Source organism: Schistocerca cancellata, chromosome 4, assembly GCF_023864275.1.
Source record: "Schistocerca cancellata isolate TAMUIC-IGC-003103 chromosome 4, iqSchCanc2.1, whole genome shotgun sequence".
Lineage (NCBI taxonomy): Eukaryota > Metazoa > Arthropoda > Insecta > Orthoptera > Acrididae > Schistocerca > Schistocerca cancellata.
This window is the reverse complement of record NC_064629.1, coordinates 84,715,626-84,734,375: the sequence shown is the minus strand read 5'-3', so window position 1 is coordinate 84,734,375 and position 18,750 is coordinate 84,715,626. Positions and strand designations below refer to the sequence as shown.

Below are 18,750 nucleotides of genomic sequence, written 5' to 3'. Positions count from 1 at the left end.
ACCAGTGTAGTTATTTAGTATTATCATTTTTGGAAAGTTATCCTAATTTATTATGGTTGTATATTCAGGTATACTGGATTTTTGCATTAACAGCAGCATTCTACATCCCGAGGTTCAATTCTGTTGTATTTCTAAGTTGGTGTTCATAATAAAAGTCCTTTGAGTGTTAAGTGTTGTACTTCACTGATGAACCCGCTTTCGGATTTGGGCCTGATAGTGATTACCATGTGACAATATGTTTGTAGTGCACTACTGTGTGTTAAGATAACAACTGAACAGTAATATAAAAGACTATGTTCTAACACCAGCACATACATATAATTTTCACTTACAAAATGGTTCAAATGGCTCTGAGCACTATGCGACTTAACTTCTGAGGTCAGCAGTCCCCTAGAACTTAGAACTTAAACCTAACTAACCGAAGGACATCACACACATCCATGCCTGAGGCAGGATTCGAACCTGCGACCGTAGCAGTCGCGCAGCTCCAGGCTGTAGCGCCTAGAACCGCTCGGCCATTCCAGCTGGCTTTTCACTTACATTCAGACGTATTTAACCCCACAAAAATGGGTGAAATTGTAATCAATTTTTATCGTGGTATTACAAATCAGTTCTAGATTTGTTCAACAATAGAGATTCCACTTCAAGTACATTCCAGTTGCTACCAACCTGAAGAAGGCAAACATCCATTTTCACATTAGCTGGAAATTAGTAACCCAACAGAGAATTGTGCAGTGATCAATCTTAGCCCAAAATATCAACCTCACCCTGTCCCGTGGTATGTATTATCAAACTGAGGTTTTATCTAGTTTTTGATTACATCTCAGAGTGTGTCTGGTGGTTGACAGATGGCCAGGATATAAGTTCATGGCCTCTCTTAATAATGAATATTGCCCAAACAATCTTGGAAGCAGCTGCAATTTCTGTACTGGTGTATTTGAGTTTCTTGTCTACTGCAAACAATACACCACTTCCACTTACCAATAGCCTGTCCATTGGATATACACTCAGATTTACTCCAAAAATCTCACTGCTGTCAATAATGGGTTTTTGCCAGCTTTCTGCATCTGAGCTCCACTGCTTTTTAAGAATGCTTCAAATCTTAGTACTTTTTTGCCAATGGTTTGGCTACTGATCACAAGGATTTTCATTATCTCATCTGTGGGAGACATCTCTTTGAATCTTACACTAATACTTCATGGTTTCAAACATATTTCATTATCTGTATTTGATGGAGAGTCAGAGTTGCTTAATCTTATTTTTGTAAAGAAACACTACAGTTCCGAACCTTATGGCTCATGTCTAGCAAGTTGCAGCCTACCTCCAAAGCCTTCCACTCGACTCAGAACCAATAGCAACAATCAATTCTCAAGACAATTTAGTTGATTGTTATCTTTGCTGAAATTCCATGGGCACGGTCAGTCTTCTCAGTCAGATACTGGAACGATCCAACTGTAACCTTGGAACCAATATGATGAGCATCATTAATTCCAATGTGCACCACAATTTGTAGCTCTTTGAAACTTGTTTCCTCAATGGATGCCGGAACTCTTTATCAATATATTTAACGAGGACTCTCGTGCATACCAAACTGAGTTCACTGTAATGACCGAATTATGAAGAGTTGCCATAAAAAAAGAAAAATCAGTAAGTATGAATATTACGAGTAAGCCTTGTAACTTATAAATGTACAGTGCAAGCCACTTTTGTTAGCCCATTAAGAGTTCATATACATTGAGAAACAACTGATATCATGCACACTGATTGGAAATTGGAAGTAAGAAGTGATGCAGTCATGTACCATCTGTACGCAAACAGTCCCAAATGCATTATATAGAGCCCTTCAAATGACAGGCAAGCCAAAGTTCCAAACAGAGGAGGAGAATTGCAGACAGCAGTCTTGGATGATCAACAGCCTAAAGCAGATACTACGTGAGTGACCACTATGCTCAATTAATTAAGCTTGTACACAAAGAATGACTTACAGAGCTTGCCGATTTGTATCTCTGACCTAGGGTTATCGGATTACATTGTACATTTGTCTACATGCATCTATGTCTGTATGTCACTTTCATTGTGATAAGTACTTTAAATTAAGGATTTCATTATAGCAGTAGAATCTGACACTTTCATGGTCCGTAGCCTTTAGTACCACACATAACTGTGTATATTTGAATTCTAATAAAGTTATAGGCCAGGGACATATTTGTTCTGGTAATTGCTTGAAGAATCTAGTATGCCTCATCTAAGTTTTACACTGAAGTTCTAAGCCAGTGTCTGTGTTGTTCTGCACGTTCACTGCAAACACGTCACGAAGCAATAAAAAGCATCACAGTAAGTCAATCCAGTGTCTCATTTCCTTATCATCACCGTATCTACCCCTTACCTAACATCCAAGTCATTCTGTTCTGTCATCAGCTTGAAACCACTGCCATTTCACTCCTTCACACAACTGTCAGTGTACCGAGAAACAGATGACCTAAACTCCAGCATCACCTGTATATTATTTAATCATATTTACAATTACTTACTTTTTAATTGAAAATAAGCCTACCAATTACATTATACTGTTCTCTTGTTATTTGTTTTTAGTACATCGCTCACTGAACATTTGAGAAATTTGTTCACTCAGTTTGGGTGTTAGATTATAAGTTCGCCCAGTCTCAGTTGTAAATTCCATGGGAGACAGCTTCCTTAGCGCATTTTTAAGTGGCATCCAAACTTGATCCTTCTCAATTTTTTTAAAAGATGTCCTTGGTTCTGGAGGGTGATAAAATACATGTACATCTGGGTTCTGACATTCAATATTATCAACTTCGCCAATCCACCACTGCTCATTGTAAACACAAGCCACTATGTCTTTATTTTGAAGAACCCGTTCTACATGTTTTCCACACTGATGAAGTTCACTATCAGGCAAAGTTGATGTGATCTTACATTTCAGTAAGTTGTGTGAATGGCGTACAAAACAATGAAAAGATCGAGTGCCTTTTAATCTTCTGACAAGTGTTGTACCTTTCCTTCAAGACACTGTCATAGACTTCTTGTATTTCCTCACATTGTACAAAAACATAAGTAATTCCTTTGATGTGTTTTTTACAGAATTCAAACATTTCTTGAGGTGTTATGATATGACTGTCATCGGTCCGCTGCAGACTTGCTTTTGTGACAGCTCACTTTGTTGTACCCCCGACACCATTACAAGCACTCTTCCCATGGCATGAAGCGAAAAAGTGCCATTCCACATCAAACCCAAAATCTTCTTTATGAAAGGAGATGTTAATATTTGTTTTGTTTTTTTTTATTGACTTGCTGCCCCATCTGAAAAGTAAATAAGTTTTTTTTTTTTTTTTTTTTTTTTTTTTTTTTTTTTTTTTTTTTTTTTTTTAAATAGAAGGGTGGTGCTGTTTAACGTAGTTTGTTAATTTTAGTTGAAAAATGTGCATTGCTGTAGTGTTGTGTTCAAGGTAGTCACTTATGACACAAAAGCTGTGGCTCATTAGTTTATCTTCATCTTTATAATAGAATACAGGTGGCTGAACTGTGGCATGTCTGTTTACCCAGTGGTGCCCTTGTACTTCATCTTGAACAACAAAGGAATAATTTTCAGAAAAGTCAGCAAGAACTAAGCATTCATCAGCTGCCAAGATTTGCTTTTTGTCTATCAAAAATTTACTTTGAGCTTCTGCAATAAAATTACGCATTTTCAGATTTTCAAGGTTAGCCACCAACACTTCAAAACACACTTCTCATGATTTTATGACTGTCACCAATTGAGTTCTGTCTTGTGTCACCCATTGTTTGTATTTTACATTGTCAGGCATCACATCATCTTCTTCGGATTTTCCAACCATGTCAAGTAAGGCTTGTTTGCCTGGACAATCTTCACATTTTGCCTTTATCATAAAATTGTAACTGTCAATATTGCATACCGTAACGTCCAAAACATCTTTATAGTCAACTCTAAGACTGGCCCCATCTATCATCAACTTTATGTTCTGATGATACAAACAAACACAAACATTATGGGTGTCAGGTGTCCCTGCAACAATACACCATCTTGATCTCAACTCACAAAACTTTGATCTTCCAATTTTAATTTCAGGATTTTCTTTTTTAAATTCAGTGAATAGTTCATTTAAATTACACAATATTAACCTTCTTTGTCTTTGAATCTTAGAACCATTTACTTTCACAGAAACACAGTCTTTTTTTGCCAGACATCATATGGCTGTTATTGTCATCATCATAATACTTAATAACCTTATTGACTGTGTCTTCATCTACCAAATTAGTGCATTTTTCTTTTGTAATGCTGGTAAAATTCCCTGTTCTTTCACTAATTGCCTTGTCAACTTAACAAGAAGTTCTGACACATTAAATTCATCACTAAATTTTGCTCGACTCCAAGAATTAGGCAGTAAATTGATAATCTTAATTTTATCCTCTTTGTTTGAAGTACAGCATTTAGTTTGTCTATCAAATCATCATACTCATTTTGTGAAGTTTTAGAATTTCCATCTGTTTTAGTACAAATTGTATTTTGAAATGAAACTTCCAAATTCTTTTTGACTGTAGTTGCCACTTTGTCAATTTTTGTATTCAAGGTATTTGGTCTTTTATCTTGACTTAGTTTTCTAATTTTACTAATAGGCGATATACCCACGATTTCACAAGCTGTATCTACTTTTTTAATGGTTGCTGATAGGTCACAAAATTCTGTATCTGAGATTTCATTTTCCTTTCTCTTGGAATTACAAATATCTTAGAATAACATGTTGGATACAATGATTTTCCTGGTATGAGATTGACAAAAGGTCTTTTATTTATAGAATAATGATCAAATGTTATTTCTCGCAGACGTTTTGTTATAGGTTTCTTATGTTTCTCAAAAGGGTCCATGCAAGTCCGACCAAAAAGGTGATGAAATGTTTTTAAGTATTTCATTTTGTGGTACTTGTATGTTTATTTGACCTCTGGGCTGACTCGTAGGTAAAACAACACTTTTTCTTCTTCACTGTAATCTTCGATTAAAGTAATGTCTTTACGATACACTGTATACACACTTTTATGACATGCTTCATTAATAACACCACCTACAGATTACTGAGACACCATTCTCCACTGCACACTTCAAGAACTTCTAGCTAAATAAGTGTGAGTAGACAATTGTTGGTGTAAGGGGATTGGTATATGTCTTTTGATTAGCCTACCAGATATTGCAGATGTTAAAAAGCGTATTTTTGACTCGTGTTTGTAATCTTTTTTCCATTACTTCCAACTGAATATCAAAGTTGTAATTTATAACAAAGTTTGATATCATAAAGGTCTATTAACTGTGAAATTTTCAGATTTTTATCTGGTCCCCCAACAAAGATGTTGCAGGCCACAAAATGGAAAAATTAAAAAAAATCCATTTTTTAAAATAGTGTATTTTTTTAAGTGTAGGCTGCTCACCATTGATACTCTATAAAAAGTAACTATACTATAGCCTACAGTGTAATAGCAGAAAAAATATTAAAGGTGAGAAATTAATCTTTCTTTGGAAAACTGCTGTTCAAAAATTGAGTTTTCTTTTAATTTGGGGCTGATAACTTTGAACTAATAAAAATATATTAAAGAATACATTCAGCTAAGTGATAATGATGTTAATTTGTAGCCCAGAGTGTGCTGAACTAAGTGCATTTTATCTGAAAGGCTTAGGGCGATCCACTACTGAATAATTGTAAAAAATGTAGATGCTAGCAAATATGAAAAAATACATGCGGCCTGGAACAAATATGGCCGCCCATTTAAAAATAATAAACAATAATTTTTTTTACAAAAATATTTTTGGGACTACTAAAATTGGGGAATTCACCCAACAAATATAAAATTTTTCTGAGATGGTCAAGCAACCAGTGCTGGACCACTTGGTATGGATTGACCTGTGTTGCTGGGTCAGTGTTATTTTCTGTACATGTGTTGGTGGTTGATGTTTTGGTATCGACACTTGGGGTTGATTCATGTATCTTAGGGGAAGTACTCGGTGTCAATTTTTTTGGTATCGGCAGTTGTATTTGAGCTGCATAGGTCATGGGAAGTGACCGATTTCAATTTGTCATCGTAGCTGTGTGTGTTTGGCATCATGAGCTGTTGTTGACCTATATACGTCAAGGGAAGTGTTCGATTCCAATGTGTCATCGTAGCTATGTGTTTTGGTATCGTGAGTTGCAGTTGACCTATCTAGGACAAGGGAAGTGGCAGTTTCCAATTTTTGTTGTTTTCGGTGTTGGTTTCGTGGTATCGATAGTTGCGGTGTGATTATTTTTGGAGTAGTTGGTTTTTATTTTATGGTATCGACAATTGCGGTTGAGCTATGTAGGTGAAAGGAAGTGACCGAGTCCTGTCAATATTGTAAGTGTAGTGGAATTTGGGAATTTTGTGGTGTTTTTATGTCGTCGTTTTGTATGGTTTGAGATTGTGGTGTGTTTATATTTAGTTCGTCCCCACCCAAAAACCCCAATTTCCCGCGCTGGTCACGTTAGTTTGATTATATTTTTGGAGAGAGATGTGTTTGTCGGTTTTCTGTGTATTTTCGTGTTTGTTGTTGTTGATGTAATGATGTTATAGGCGCCACATTAAAAATGTTGAGAATGGTCGTTTCCGCCCTATTGGTGACATCATGGGACAAAGCAGACGGGTGGAATCTGACGCTTCTGTAATCCCCCAAGTTCTCCCTATCTCCGCCTTCCCTGTTCATTACACTTAGCCCTATCACTGACTCACCACTCACAGTCAAGTCCAAGTGTAGTGATAAGTCCTGTGTTTCCTGGAGATGAAACAGTATGCTTGGGAGAGAACAGTACATTAACTAATCTATTCGCATAACAAGGAAAACATTACTAAGTATTTCACTAAAAGATCTAAACATAATCATGGAACAACAGCCGGTTTGGACTTACACTTACCACGAAAATACAAACAATAAACTCAAAACAGAATTTATCAGGAAATAAAGTTGTACAATTAACTACCACAGGAGATGGAAAAGATTGTTAAAATACATGTGTTTGAAAAAAAGTTTCTTTATAAATAATGCATGCTACACAATCAAAGATTACTTAAATGGTTCAGATTAGTGGTTAATAATGAAAGGGGATAACTACATCACCTTGTCAAATTACAATGCTATAATGGTTTTGCAAGAAAATCATGTGCCAAGATCTACAATTGCATAAGATAGTAATGTCTTGTCATTCTTCTGAGTTCAACATATCATTCATCATGGGCTGGAGGGGGGTTGTCGTGCTGTCTTAGTTTTTCAGGTGGACTGAGAGGACATGCAGACTGAGGTTGGGAATAGTGGCATGGAACGTGTACTGGCCAGGAGTCGGTTTTATAAATGAACTGGAGTTAGTGCACGGGGTGGGCTTATAGATGCAAGTGCCTCGTTCTAGAGCCATCAGCGGGGATCAATGATATGTGCAGCAATGAAGAGCAAAACTGTGTTTGCATTTAAGAACATTGTACAATCAGGACCAACTGAATTAGGCAGTGCTGTTGTTAAGACAATGACCTGATATTTGGATGGATGGAGCTTCCTCTGTCTGAACATCCTGATCTAGATTTTCTGTGGTCTTCCTAAGTACCGTCTGGCAAATGATGGGATGGTACTTTCAAGACCACAGCTGACCATCTGTCCTATCCCCTTAAAGCAAGCCTTTATATTCTGTACGCATAATTTTTGTGCTGTTTATTGTCGATGTATTAAGATGACAGATACTGTATCATTGTAAATTTATCCCTGCATATGGATGAATAACTAAATAAACACAAAACCAGAAAAGTAAGATGAATGAATATCAACAGCCAACTCCACTGCATTCAAATAACATAGCAAGTATGTGAAATGTGTGATTGAAACTGTTACACACTTTTGAAAAACTAACATCAATTCTACTACTTCATCGTATGATGACTGCCACAACTCTACTTCTACTGGAAAAAACAAACTGTTTGTATTGCTTGATATAAATCGAACCAGCATGATCACAGCCGCATTTGAGTGCACTTTGTAAATCAGTAGAATGATAATGAATTTCACGAGGGCAGAATTGGCTGGTAAAGGATAGGTGAGGAAGAACGTAAATGACTTTGACATGAAACTAAAGCATAACTTTGTTTCACGTCAAAGTATTCCTTAAACTAAAAATGTAAACGAACATAAAGTGCAGATTTCTACACATTTATAATCAAGTGCTAATACAACACATAATTTGCAAATAATTAAATCAGTTATGACATTCAAACACATGGAGGGGGAAAGCTGACAGCACTAGAAAGTATGCAAAAGGATACTCATCTCCACTACCCAACAACATTTTCTGGCTAAAGGGCAGCAAAAAATGAATAACAATGAAAATAAGGTAATGGTTACCTGCTCTTCATACTTTTTCAGGGAATCTGCCAGTTCTTCATACTCGGTTGTCATGGTTTTGCAGCACTTTACCTACTTGGCATATCCTATTTAAAATGCAAATATTAAAACTGTATTAAGCAATAAATAAGACTTAAATTTCGGAAAATCCCTTGGCAGCGGTACCGTTTATGTGGTGATACTTTACTCTATTCAACTGAAGGTCGAATTCGAGATGGAAATATAACAGTTTACGGTCGCCAATAAGCAAAACGTCGAGAAAACAAATCAGAATTGAATATTCAGTTACTGATAATAGCCAAACAACACAGATCCACTTTACGACATCACACGAATTCAACTAAATCACAATACCTATGTTCGAATACATGCAAACATATTTCTATACAACATAACCAAAACACCATAATACATATTTCGCGGATATACAAAATAAACAAACTTCGTCTGTTGCTAGTATAGGACAGTAACTTGCAAAGATCTTCACTTGCTCCCATGTTGCATAGATCAAACACGATCACTGCGTCGCTCTAACTGGCGCTGATTTTTCATTAGCCTCTCAGCAGTATTATACGTAATTATGTATTAAATATTCATCTAGAAAAAAGTGTAAGTATTCCATGAGTATACACGATTATCACACACACGTATACGCATAGTACATAATGTAGTTATCGGCTAACTGATATATGGGCTAGAGTTGTCAGGCGTCCCGATTAATAGTGCTAGTTTCGAATTTCAAGTCCCGATGTCCCGGCTACGTTCAAATATATAGTCTTTTGATTCTTAACAATGTCTCCATTGTCTAACAGGTAGTTTTCCCTCTATTCGACACGCAACACGTCCTGTTCCTCACAATCATGTAATCGCAACTCCCAGTCTGTAAGTGTAGACGAGACTAATTGTTATTGTATTCGGCTAATTAGAAGGCGTTTCACAACAAAGTCTGAAAAGACGATACTTATGTAAATATCATATATTTCTACAGCTTCTGTCTGCAGTTTGCTGCCGATGTAAGTGAATTTTGTTAAAGTTAGAAATTACAGCCCAACAACTTTGTGAAGAACTCATCTCACTCTAGTACCGCTCTGTCGTGTCGGCAGAAGACGACAGATATTGTGCTTTTCCTCGTGGTTCCTAGCACTTGCAATCTAACAGTCTGGCATGGATTAAATACACTACTGGAGTTTAAAATGTCATTGGTTTTCTACTCATTGAGTCACTGCCGCCTGAATTTATTTTATTTAGTATTTATCACTACGAGTAATACCATATTTGAACGTGAGCATTCTGACAGTAAACAATCTCAAAACCTTGTTATTTCCGGGTGATATTTCGCCTGTAGCGGATGATCAGCCAAAGTTTAATTGTCAGCAATCCACTACATGCTGTTAATTGCTTAGCCTTACACTGATCCTTCCCTCTCACTCCCCCCTAAGATGAACTCTTTAAAAAGTTGTTACATTGTACGTAAAATGTAGTTTTTTTTAAATTTAATGATGAAGTTTCTAATACCATATTTTATAATGTTTTAGACCTATCCACAATGCCAAAGAGAATTTTCTGACAAATACAGCGAGAAATATATACTTATTAAAAAAAGAAAAAAGACAGAGCAGACCATGAAGCCTTCTGGAAACTCTGTAATACATATTTAAGTACTGGTCATGGAGGAAGTGCAGACATAAAGGATCACATTATAAAAGAGAAACATAAATCCAATGTATCATCCTCAAATATGAATAAAACTCTCATAAATTATTTAAACACAACAGTTTAGAAGAAGAAAAAATAGTTGCAACAGAATTGTGTTTTGCTTACGATGTGGTCAAAAAACACCAGTCTTTTACTTCTATGGAGTGTTTTAAAAACTTAATGTAAAAATATTTAATGACTCAAAAAATGCTGTTCAGTGTACTTCAGCTAGTACAAAACCAACATGTCTGATTAAGCAAGACTGAGAGGTAGTATGCCTTTATGATGCACACAGTGCCTTGCCCCCTCCCATATTTATATCTTACTCTGAGTAATTCGATTTGAGGAAGTAAGGACGAGTATTGTCATAACAAGGCTAGTATTGAGAACTCAGAAGATATGAATATTTTCCTCTTTAATTGCATGTGGTGAAAAGTTGCTATTGCTTCACACGCGGACTTCACCGCAGTGTCTCTCATTCCCTGGGTGGTCCGGTGACAGGCGGGTTCTACTGATCTTGGAAGGGTTACGCCGACGTGTGTGAGGGAGTCGAGTGGATGCTGTCCAAACGCTGACATTGTCATAAGAGCAGGGGCGACACGCCCACAGGTGCCTGAAGGAGCGGCTGGGGCTAGAGATTCCGTTACTTCGCAGAAACTTAGTGAAAACACTTTCTGACGGGCTACCAGCGAGGCGTGGGAATGACTTCTCTTGGTGGGCAAATTCCCGCGTTTTCTGCAAAATCAAAACTGTGATTGGCTTGTTCAGGGGATAGCTCCATGACATAGCAAAATCGGCGCAGAAATTGGCGCCAAGTATCTCCTTTGGTGGAATAGTAGTGCTTCGGCAATAGAGTGGAATTTTCCGCCGGTTTTAGAGTTGCTGATTGGAACGTTTAACCACGGCCACTGTCGTGGGGGCGGGAATGTTCCGTGTTCTACTTGTATGGGTGCTCTTGACGGATTCGGCTCTCGCCTTTCGCTCGGAGTAGGTTACAAGACTGTGCTCTCACTGCTCTGGACAGCCTGCCTTCCGTTGGCTGTCTAATATACTTTCATTTAATTGTAACTGTTTGACGAAGTTGCTGAAGTTTCGACTTCAACGTAACTTTCCGAGTACAGTTGGCGATTGAGCGTTCTGCGTACAAGTGGCCTATGTTGTCCGTCTTGAGCAGTTTTGGCTAAAGTTGACTGTATCAGAGTTACTGTGTGACTTCGCTTGTTAAAATCCATCACTGTACCGCCAGTGATTGTGTGGCGAGCCCTCTTCGTCTCCTTCAGAGGCGCATTTGTGTTGCCAGGAAGTCTTTAGTCTGGTACAAGTAGACCAGGATAATTTGTTTCGGGATATACTCACGACATTATCATCACCATGACGGGACGTCGAAGCAACCAGCCATCGCCTCCAGTATGCCAGATTCTGTCCTTGCAGTTAAGAAGACAGCTTGGTAACGTATGTCTGCAGCACCGGCAGATTAGGGAATTTTGCTATGTGAAGATCAGAGCTCAGCAGAGCGCGCCTGTTCCCGTCTTTTCTAACGTGGTTCTGTCTTGGATGTTCATTGTCTGAGTTCTCACTACTGTAGCAACAATTAATGTTGGGTTGGCTGCGTGTTTCTCTTAAGATTTGAGTTGCAAGGAATTGGCTCCACATACCACTTGGTCATAAATGTCACAATCTAGTTTATGGACAACTTCACAGCTCAACTGTAATACCAATAAACTCAACACTTTCATTATAAATAAAAAGTGCATACACAAATGTGAAGCTGAGAAAAAGTATTTAGTGTTCAACACTACTAAACAGAGGATGTAATGTATTAGTAGATACAGTTTTCCAGATATTATTAATAACCTAGTAAAAACACATTTGTTTGTTTAATAATACTGAACAGTATAGAACTGTGGATTTAATCGCCTCTGGTATGCCACATCGTGTCCTTGCAGTTAAGAAGATAGCTTGGTAATGTATGTCCACAGCACCGGCAGATTAGGGAATTTTGCTATGTGACAATCAGAGCTCAGCAGAGCGCGCCTGTTCCCGTCTTTTCTAACGTGGTTCTGTGTTGGATGTTCATTGTCTGAGTTCTCACTACTGTAGCAACAATTAATGTTGGGTTGGCTGCATGTTTCTCTTAAGATTTGAGTTGCAAGGAATTGGCTCCACATACCACTTGGTTATAAATGTCACAGTCTAGTTTATGAACAACTTCACCTTCACAGCATTTATTTGAGTATCCAATTTGACGTATTGTAAATGTTTCCTGTTCTTTGTTTATTATTTTGAGTTTAGTCATAATAAATCACATTGTTATTTTGGACAGAAATTTCATTTTGTTGATTGGTAGAGCCACTCTTTCATTTATCACTACGTTAATGAAACTTTCCTTTATCAAATTAATTTCTATCAAATTAAATTATTGCAGGTGCCCAACTCATTTCTCCTCCGTTTGCAGGGTCGATTAAAGTCAGTTCTCCTTAATCCATATGCAACAGCAAAAGTCGGAGTCAGAAAAAGGGGGCTTAGAGCACCATTTCCATATGAAGATTCTAGAAGAATTTAGTGTTAAATATTCTGCCAACCCTGGCACCTCGCAAGATCTTCCACTTCATTCAATTGGTTTCTTCCGAGATGAATTTCAAAGCTGCTCGTTTTATAGTATTAGCAGCGAAGCAAGTAACAATAAAATTGAAAAAAAAATCCACTTTTGATTTAATATTTTGCCAAGATGGGCACAAATTTAAAATTAATGAAACTGGGAAGTTTAATAGGGAGACATTAGACATGGTGGTCAATTTTTGTGTACATATCTTAAATCATTTAAAAACTGACCTGAATAAATGAATTGGATTTGGAGATGACAATGCTAATATCAATTTTGGAGGCTGAGAGAGATATAGCAATAACAGTGCATACAGTCAATTAAAACTAGAAACTGTAGCAGATATGGAAGAAATTGGATATCCTACTCATATCAATTATTGTGTGATATTGATTAAATATATCTCTTTTATGTGGTCATTCCAATTAAGGTCGCTCTGGATAGTTACACCTAGATATTTTACAGCAGGCGCTGTCTCCAGCTGTTTGTCAACAATAGTGTAGCTGTACAGTAGTGCATTTCTTTCCCTATGTATGTGCAATATGTTATATTTATTTACGTTCAGAGTCAAGTGCCAGAGCCTACACCAATCATCAAATTTCTGCACATCGTTCTGCAAATTCTTACTATCTTCTGGCATTGCTACTTTGGTATAAACAACTGCATCATCTGCGAATAGCGTTAAGGAGCATCTGACGGTTTCTACTGGGTCATTTATACATATTGTAAACAGCAACGGTCCTATCACACTTCCCCGTAGTACTCCAGATATTACCTTTACATCCATCCTATTTGTTTCATTAAGAGCGATGTATTGTGTTCTATCTGCAAGAAAGTCTTGATTCCAATCACAAGTCTGTTCTGACACTCCGTAAGCTTGTATATTTTTCTTTGAACAGCACTGTGGGATGGTGTCAAATGCCTTAATGAAATCAAGGAACATGGCATCAACCTGAGCGCCATTGTCCACTGCACTGTGGATGTCATGGAGGCACAGAGCTAGCTGAGTTTCGCAGGATTTCTGCTTGCAGAATCCATGTTGATTTTTATAGAGGAGATGTTCATTTTCAAAAAGCGTCATAATTCTTGAGCATAAGAAATGTTCCGTAATTGTACAACAGATTGACGTCAACGATATAGGTCTACAAATGCGTGGATCTGTCTTATTGCCTTTCTTAAAAACGGGAATGACCTGCGCTTTTTTCCAGTCGTTAGGTATCTTTCGTTGCTCAAGCAATATACGATAAACTACTACTAGAAGGGGAGCAAGTTCTTTCACATAATCTTTATAGAATCTCATAAGTATCGCATCTAGTCCTGACACCTTTCCACTACTAAGCGATTGTAGCTGCTTTTCAATTCCGCGATCGGTTTTCTCAGTATCTGCCATTTCGACGTTCGTACGACGATTGAAAGGAGGGACAGAGTTACGATCTTCTGTGGTGAAACAACTTCGGAAGACCGAATTCAGTATTTCGGCCGTCTCCCTCTTATCCTCCATTTCGGTGCCTGGTCACTGAGAGAATGAATAGATGATTTTGACCCACTTACTGATTTTACATACGGCCAAAATCTCTTATGGTTTTTACTCAGGTCGGTTGACAACGTCTTACTTTCAAAACCATTGAATGTTTCTCTCATTGCTCCCCTTACGCTAATTTTCGCTTCGTTCAGCTTTTGTTTGTCAGCTAGGTTTTTACTTCCGAATCTAAGATAAAGTGCTCTTTGTTTATGTAGCGCTTTTCTTCAAATGGTTTAAATGGCTCTAACCACTATGGGACTTAATATCTGAGGTCATCAGTCCCCTACACTTAGAACCACTCAAACCTAACTAACCTAAGAACATCACACACGTCCATGCCCGAGGCAGGATTCGAACCTGCGACAGTAGCAGCAGTGCGGTTCCAGACTGAAGCGCCTAGAACCACTCGGCCACAGCGGCCGGCTGGCGCTTTTCTAACACGGCTATTAATTCATGGTGGATCTTTCCTGTCCCTTAAAACCTTACTCAGAACAAACTTGTCTAGGGCATATTGAATTATGCCTTTGAATTTTTTCCATTTCGTTCTCCACATCTTCGTCCTCATCACCAAATATTTGATGCTGACTGCTGAGAGATTCTGTAATTTGTATCCTGTCACCCTTCCTGAGCAAATATATCTTCCCACCTTTCTTAACATTCCTTGTAGGACCACCATCATAAATGCAGTCATAGCCCTGTGATCACTGATTCCTTCTTCTACATTAACTGATTCGATAAGTTCTGGTCTGTTTGTTGCCAGGAGGTCTAAGACGTTACCCTCACTATTTGGTTCGCTAACTATCTGCTCAATGTAATTTTCGGATAAGACATCTTGAGCAATACCACACAAATCCCTGTGTCTGGCACCAGTTTTGATGGTATAACACTCCCACTTTATACCTGCTAAGTTTGAAGTCACCCCTATTACAACGGCATGATCAGGGAAATTACTAATGAGATTCTGCAAGCTCTGTCAGCAGTGCTCTACAACTACAGATCCTGACCCAGGTGGCCTATGAAAGCATCCGATCACCATTTTTGAGCGTTCTTTGATACTCAGTTTCACCCAGATTAATTCACATTCGGAATCCATGACACCGTCGCTAAATTTTACAGAATTTTGTACTACAATAAACACACTGGCACCACTGGTGACTAACCTATTCTTACGATAAGCATTCCAATCTGAACTTAGGATTTCGTTGTCATTGACGTCTGGCTTCATCCAGCTTTCTGTTCCCTTTACTATGTGTGCATTATAACCTTCAGTAAGCGATACTAATTGTGGGACCTTTCTTGGATGCTCCTGCGGTTTACTAAAATCATATTAATCTTTTCTATCTCTGATCTGCGAGGACCAAGATTCTCTGAGGTCACTGTGGCTGATTTAAAAGGCAAATCGTCTTTGATTCGAAGGGAGGGGTTCTCTAACCTACAAAAGCCCCATGTCCACGTCACACATACTCCGCTACCCTTGTAGCCGCTTCCTGACCTGTTAAGGGGAACCCTTCAGTTCTGCAACTGATAGCAGAGATTGAGAAATTCGCATCTGATACCGTCGTAGAGTCGTCTGAGCCTCTGGTTTAGACCTTCCACTCTGCTCCAAACTAGAGGACCATGATCAACCCTATGTACGATAACACAAATAGACAGCTGAGCCTGCACCCCACGTGCATTGCTAGTTGTCTTCACCAAATCAGCCAGCATCGAGAGGAGTCGAGGATGGCCTCAGAACCTAAGTGGCAGGCGTCATTCGTGGCGATATGTGCCGCTACATGCAACCGGTTGCACCGATTGCGCTCGACAGCCACCAGCAGGGCCTCCTCCACATCATGGATGAGACGTCCCAGCAAACATATCGAATGCACACTGTAATTCTTTCCCGCCTTGCCCGCAATCTCCCTGAGGGGCTCCAGCACCCATCTAACATCGGAGCTTGCAATGCAAGCATATTCATTATCTGTACTTGTCAAGAATGGCAAAAAAATCGACTGCTGGCTCAACAGGAGAGGCATCCCATGCTGGCTGAGTAATCATCAACACTGGGTAGCACCTCGTACTTGTTGCTAAGACATGGGGAGCCAGCCGCACGGCTTGTTCCCTCTTTCGCCTTCTGCCCAATGACACGCAAACACATCACTGTCTGCCACCAACTCTGGAGTGAGAACAGATCGGACAGATGTTGCATATCAGAAGCGCAGCGATGTCAGGGTCACCAGCGCATTCCAACGGCAGCAAAAGTGTCGCAGGTCTCGTCACTGGCGCCCAGACGTCACCACAACGTTGAGGATTAGCTAGAAGCTTGTCGATGGTAGTCAACGCAGCTTCCAGCTGTTTACGGACAGCAGGCAACAAGTACAGTCCCTAGCCACATCGTACTGTGTATAAAATAGATATAAGGTCTCAAAAGGCGCTACTGAGTTTGAAATGTATACGAAATATACCAAAGGAGAATAAAGTAACACTAAAAATTGCTGTGCAGATTTATCACTGTACTATGAGACCGCAAGATATTGAACAGAAATAAATTTCTCTACTGAAGATGGTGTACTTACAGATACCTGTTATTAGAAACCATGTTTACCAAAATGTTACTACGCGAGATAAATATTCAATTCAGAATGCATTGAGCTAAATTGCATGCTGTCTACTAGCACAAAATTAAAAACTTTATGGTGTGATGGAGTTTCTGGTAAAGTAATTTACTGTTTTATCAGACAAGTGCTGCTGTTGCATGTCCTCTTGGCTCAGTGGCTGCAGCTACACTGAGTATGGAGCCTGTAGTCAATGGTCACTTACTCAACTGAGTCAAGTGATGGTGATGTGGCGTTCTGGCGGCGGGAAAATTTACATTAGGAAGCCACTCTACATAAGGATATTCACAAGACTTACGCAAAAACAAGAACTATGATAAATTTTCTAATCTCTAGTCTACAGAGTAAAATACACACACGTACTTCACTTCTTTGCAGAAGCATATGAAATAAAACAAAGACTAAATTAATGTACTGTTTATCAGATGAGTACTGCTGCTGCTGCTGCTGCTGTGCTTCCTCTTGGCACGGCAGCTGCCACTGCACTCTAGTAGATTCTCCATGAATGGAGGAGATTATTATACTTATGTGAAAAGTGGTTATTTATTTAAAGTCAGAAATGAACTTATTGCATTAAGTATTGCTAATATTTTGAACAGCTCCGCTTTGCAACGACAGTCGGCCGTGTTTTGCTTTGTAACATGTAAAACCCTTATCTACCTGCGATTGGCTCTGTTGCAACTCACTTATGCTCTGGCGTATTTTTTGACTGAACATGGTCAATAAAAGGAAAAATGAACATTTTTAGAAATATGATAAATGTACAAAGTACTGGAAAAATAAAATTAGGAGAAATAGAAAAAAATGAGATTATAAAAGAATTTGAACCAAAAGTAAGAAAACTAGTTAAACAATTTCATAACGAATTGAGTAACATTTGTCAAGTAATCAAAAGTTATATTGATTTTAATGGTGCAAAGTTGGCAGTTGTAAATGATCCACCTGATAAAAAAGATGAAGTTAACAGAAGTTGCTTAGAAAATGAATTAAATAATCTAGTTGCAAAAGCTCAAAACACAAATATTTTGACACAGTTTAATAACTATATCACTAAAACACACCTTAACAAAAGAATTAATCACCTTCATAACAATAGTAATTATATCCCTATAAGACATCTTAATGAATAGATTAATAATTTAAAAATAGAATTAGAAATCTGTCCAAACGATTTTGTTCATTTACAAGAAAGAAAGAGATGTGGTAAACAAATAAATGAATTATCATTTTTGAAAGAAATAAGCAACAACTGTTAACATTTTGAGTATGATTTTGCACTGCAAACGTTATTGTTATTAGCAAAAATATAAATAAGAGTTAACATTTATTGATTTTGATATTACATTCAGTGTATATGTTAATATACATGAACAAATTAATAATAACCAAGCAATCAATAATTTTGTAACTGTAGAAACTAAAGAGACAGTTAAAACTGTACCACTAGCAATACAAATAATTTTATTTGATGAAATTCAGTCAATGTATATGGACGATACTATTTAGATTCTTAAGTGCAAAAAATATACTAAAATCCATCATACTCAAAGAGCAATAACTAAAAATGTTCGACAAAGGATTGAAGGAGTTTGTACATTTTCCAAAATAAAAAAAAAACGTATATTTGATAAAAAATTTATAAATAAGTGTGATGAAATTATTTACGAATTACATAAGCCAATAAGAGAAGTTTTGGAAGAAAAAATGTTGTTTCACTTGAGATAGAAGACCTATGACAATCAGATTTAGTAAAAATGGATTCTGGAAAATTAAAAGCAATTTCAAAAACAAATAAAGGATGTAAATATTTAGTAACTGCAACTGATAGTATTTCATAAATAGCTAGAAATTTTCCGTTTAAAGATAAACAGGCAAAAATGTTTCAGAAGTTCCTGAAAAAATATGGTACCAAGATCTC

General features: G+C 37.8%; 1 protein-coding gene across 1 annotated transcript in view; it reads right to left on the bottom strand.

Annotated features, from left to right (window-relative positions):
* LOC126183660 (zinc finger CCCH-type with G patch domain-containing protein) overlaps positions 1-8,924 on the bottom strand; it is a 166,962-nt gene extending 158,038 nt beyond the window's left edge. The window contains exon 1 of the mRNA XM_049925805.1: positions 8,420-8,924. Coding sequence (XP_049781762.1) covers positions 8,420-8,473 — 54 coding nt within the window. The 5' untranslated portion in view covers positions 8,474-8,924. The remainder of the gene's footprint in view (positions 1-8,419) is intronic.
* Positions 8,925-18,750: the final 9,826 nt, after the last annotated feature.